Below are 3,413 nucleotides of genomic sequence, written 5' to 3' on the forward strand. Positions count from 1 at the left end.
TGCACCCATTAACTCGTCGTTTACATTAGGTATTTCTCCTAATGCTATCCCTCCCCCTGCCCCTCCACCCCACAACAGGCCCCAGTGTGTGATGTTCCCCACCCTGTGTCCAAGTGATCTCATTGTTCAATTCCCACCTATGAGTGAGAACATGTGGTGTTTGGTTTTCTGTCCTTGTGATAGTTTGCTCAGAATGATGGTTTCTAGCTTCATCCATGTCCCTACAAAGGACTTGAACTCAACCTTTTTTATGGCTGCATAGTATTCCATGGTGTATATGTGCCACATTTTCTTAATCCAGTCTATCATTAATGGACATTTGGATTAGTTCCAAGTCTTTGCTATTGTGAATTGTGCCGCAGTAAACATACTTGAGCATGTGTCTTTATAGCAGCATGATTTATAATCTTTTGAGTATATAACCAGTAATGGGATTGCTGGGTCAAATGATATTTCTAGTTCTAGATCCTTGATTTTTTTTTGAGATGGAATTTTGCTGTTGTCGCCCAGGCCGGAGTGCAGTGGTGTGATCTCGGCTCACTGCAACCTCCGCCTCCTGGGTTCAAGCGATTCTCCTGCCTCAGCCTCCCGAGTAGCTGGGATCACAGGCATGCACCACCACACCTGGCTAATTTTGTATTTTTAGTAGAGACGGGATTTCTCCATGTTGGTCAGGCTGGTCTTGAACTCCCAAACTCAGGTGTTCTGCCTGCCTCAGCCTTCCGAAGTGCTGGGATTACAGGCATGAGCCACTGTTCCCGACCTGGATATGTTTCACTGTCTTGATTGCGGTAATGGTTTTATTGGTTGTTGTTTCTTATGCTCTATCTGGTGTTTTTAGATATAAAATATTTAATGATTCCTAAGCTTACTTATTTTACATGGTGTTTATGGAAAGTTTAATTCTTATAAAGCACAAGAGTTCTAACTGGATTGTTGAGAACTGCTTTAATGATATTTATTACTGTTACCTTAATATTTCTGATCTTAGATCTTGACTAATGATGCGCTCAATTTATTTAAATGTGGAGTTTAACTCTAAGACTCCTCTAACTTAGAATGATATTTTGAATGATCTGAATATTGTTCATTAAGTACATTTTGCTCAAAGGAAAATATTGTAGTCCACCTCTGATAGTTTAGTATTTTTTTGAGATGGAGTCTTGCTCTGTTGCCCAGGCTGGAGTGCAGTGGCACGATCTTGGCTCACTGCAAACCTCTGCCCCCCAGGTTCAAGCAATTCTCCTGAGTAGCTGGGATTACAGGCACCCGCCACCACACCTGGCTAATTTTGTATTTTAGTAGAGATGGGATTTCACCATGTTAGCCAGGCCGGTGTCGAATTCCTGACCTCAAGTGATCCACCCACCTCGGCCTCCCAAAGTGCTGGGATTACAGGCGTGAGCCACCGGGCACGGCCTTTTTTTTTTTGAAACAGAGTCTCACTGTGTCGTCCAGGCCGGAGTGCAGTGGTGCAATTTGGACTCACTGAAACCTCTGCCTTCTAGGTTCAAGTGATTCTCATGCCTCAGCTTCCCGAGTAGCTGGGACTAATGGGTGCACACCACCACACCTGGCTGATATTTATTTTATTTTATTTATTTTTTGAGATGGAGTTTCTCTCTTTCACCCAGACTGGAGTGAAGTGGAGCAGTCTCCACTCACTGCAGCTTTTGCCCCTGGGTTCAAGTGATTATCCTGCCTCAGCCTCCTGAGTAGCTGGGATTATAGGCACCCTCCACTATGCTCAGCTAATTTTGTATTTTGTAGAGATGGGGTTTTGCCTTGGTGGCCAGTCTGGTCTTAAACTCCTGACCTCAGGTGATCCACCCACCTCCACCTCCCAGAGTGCTGAGATTATAGGTGTGAGCCACCGTGCCCAGCCTAATTTTATATTTTAGTAGAGACAGGGTTTCACCATGTTGGGCAGACTGGTCTCGAACTTAGGACCTCAGGTGATCGGCTTTCTTTGTCCCCTCAAAGTGCTGGGATTACAGGCATGAGCCATTGTGCCTGGCCCCAGTTTAATGATTCTTAATAGAATATGAGAAGATTATAGTTGTGTTACAAATGAATTGATGCTGTTAACTTGTACTTTCACTTTTACCAGCTGACAAGATGATAAAAGCAGCCTTCTTCTCAGAAAGACAGTTTGATTATAAATCCAGCTGGGAAATGTGCTATTTGATGATTATTAACTCAAGGATATGTTAATTTTGTCAGGATAAAGCATTTTATTTTATTGATATCTTTCCCCTCCCTCTTCTAGGAAATACAGTAGCAGCCATGATAGAAGACAAAGGACCAAGAGTGACAGACTACTTTGTTGTAGCTGGTCTCACTGACACATCTACTCTTTTGGATCAAGAAATAAATCGTTTAGATACTAAGTCAACTGGACCTAAAGCTCCAATTACAGACATTGCCATTATTATCAAATCAGCTGGAGAAACAGTACCTGAAGGTTACACCTGTGTAGAAGCCACTCCATCAGCTCTCCAAGCAAACTTGAACTATGGAAGTCTGAAAAGCCCAGAACTTTTCCTCTGTTATAAGAGAGGGAGAGATAAACCACCCCTTACAGATATTGGGTATGGTGACTTATTTTCTTTGCTATAGTGAAGGAATAAAATTTATTTAAGGGCCATGGAAGTAGGAATTTGAAATCCTTGATAGTTTTGTTATTACTGATAGTTTATCATTATTGATAGTTTTATGGTTACTTCAGGATTCATTATAGTAATATATTACATGCCAGTAGGCACCCTTATTGAATTTCTCTGCCTTGCACTTTGTTAGATCATTTGCTTTCAAAAGAATATTGAAATGAAGACATTAGACCTTAAAGTGTCATTTTGTTTCTGTTGTACTTATCAAATAAGATTATTAATTAAACACAATAAAACGAGAAGCTATAATAAAGACACTGTCATTTAAGGAGCTGCTTGGGTTGTGCAGTGAGTTTTGTGAAGACCTGTACTTGTTTAACTAAAGAGCAGTCCTATTTTAAATACAATTGTACTGTGTGGCTTTTAATGCTGGGAGGAGGGTGTTTACAGATAAGTGCTATAGGTTTCGTGAAGTGTCTAGTATCTGGTCTACCAATGAAGGACATTCTTTTTTATAAATGCCTGCAAAGGTCCACCCTTTCTCCAAATGGCTACCTTGACTCTTCTGTAAAAGGATGTGCTCTTAGAATACCTATAAAACTTTACCATATATATATGTGATGTATTGGGGTGTTTATTATCATTACCATTACTAAAATATATTATAGATATTTGGGAACATCCTGGCAAGTATTTTAGGATCAGCTTGTCTATTTATACAAAATGTGTAGTGGGAATTTTGATAGAGATTACATTAAACTTTATTTTATTTTATTTTATTTATTTATTTTTATTTATTTTTTT

At 40.0% G+C, this 3,413-nt stretch overlaps 1 protein-coding gene across 1 annotated transcript in view; it reads left to right on the plus strand.

The window, feature by feature from the left end:
- DENND4C (DENN domain containing 4C) overlaps window positions 1-3,413 on the plus strand; it is a 158,242-nt gene that overhangs the window by 35,161 nt on the left and 119,668 nt on the right. Inside the window, exon 2 of the mRNA XM_017890091.1 lies at window positions 2,270-2,591. Within this exon, the coding sequence (XP_017745580.1) occupies window positions 2,287-2,591 (305 nt within the window). The 5' untranslated portion in view covers window positions 2,270-2,286. The remainder of the gene's footprint in view (window positions 1-2,269; window positions 2,592-3,413) is intronic.

This window comes from Rhinopithecus bieti, unplaced genomic scaffold (assembly GCF_001698545.2).
Source record: "Rhinopithecus bieti isolate Rb0 unplaced genomic scaffold, ASM169854v2 scaffold_17667, whole genome shotgun sequence".
In the NCBI taxonomy this organism is placed as follows: Eukaryota; Metazoa; Chordata; class Mammalia; order Primates; family Cercopithecidae; genus Rhinopithecus; species Rhinopithecus bieti.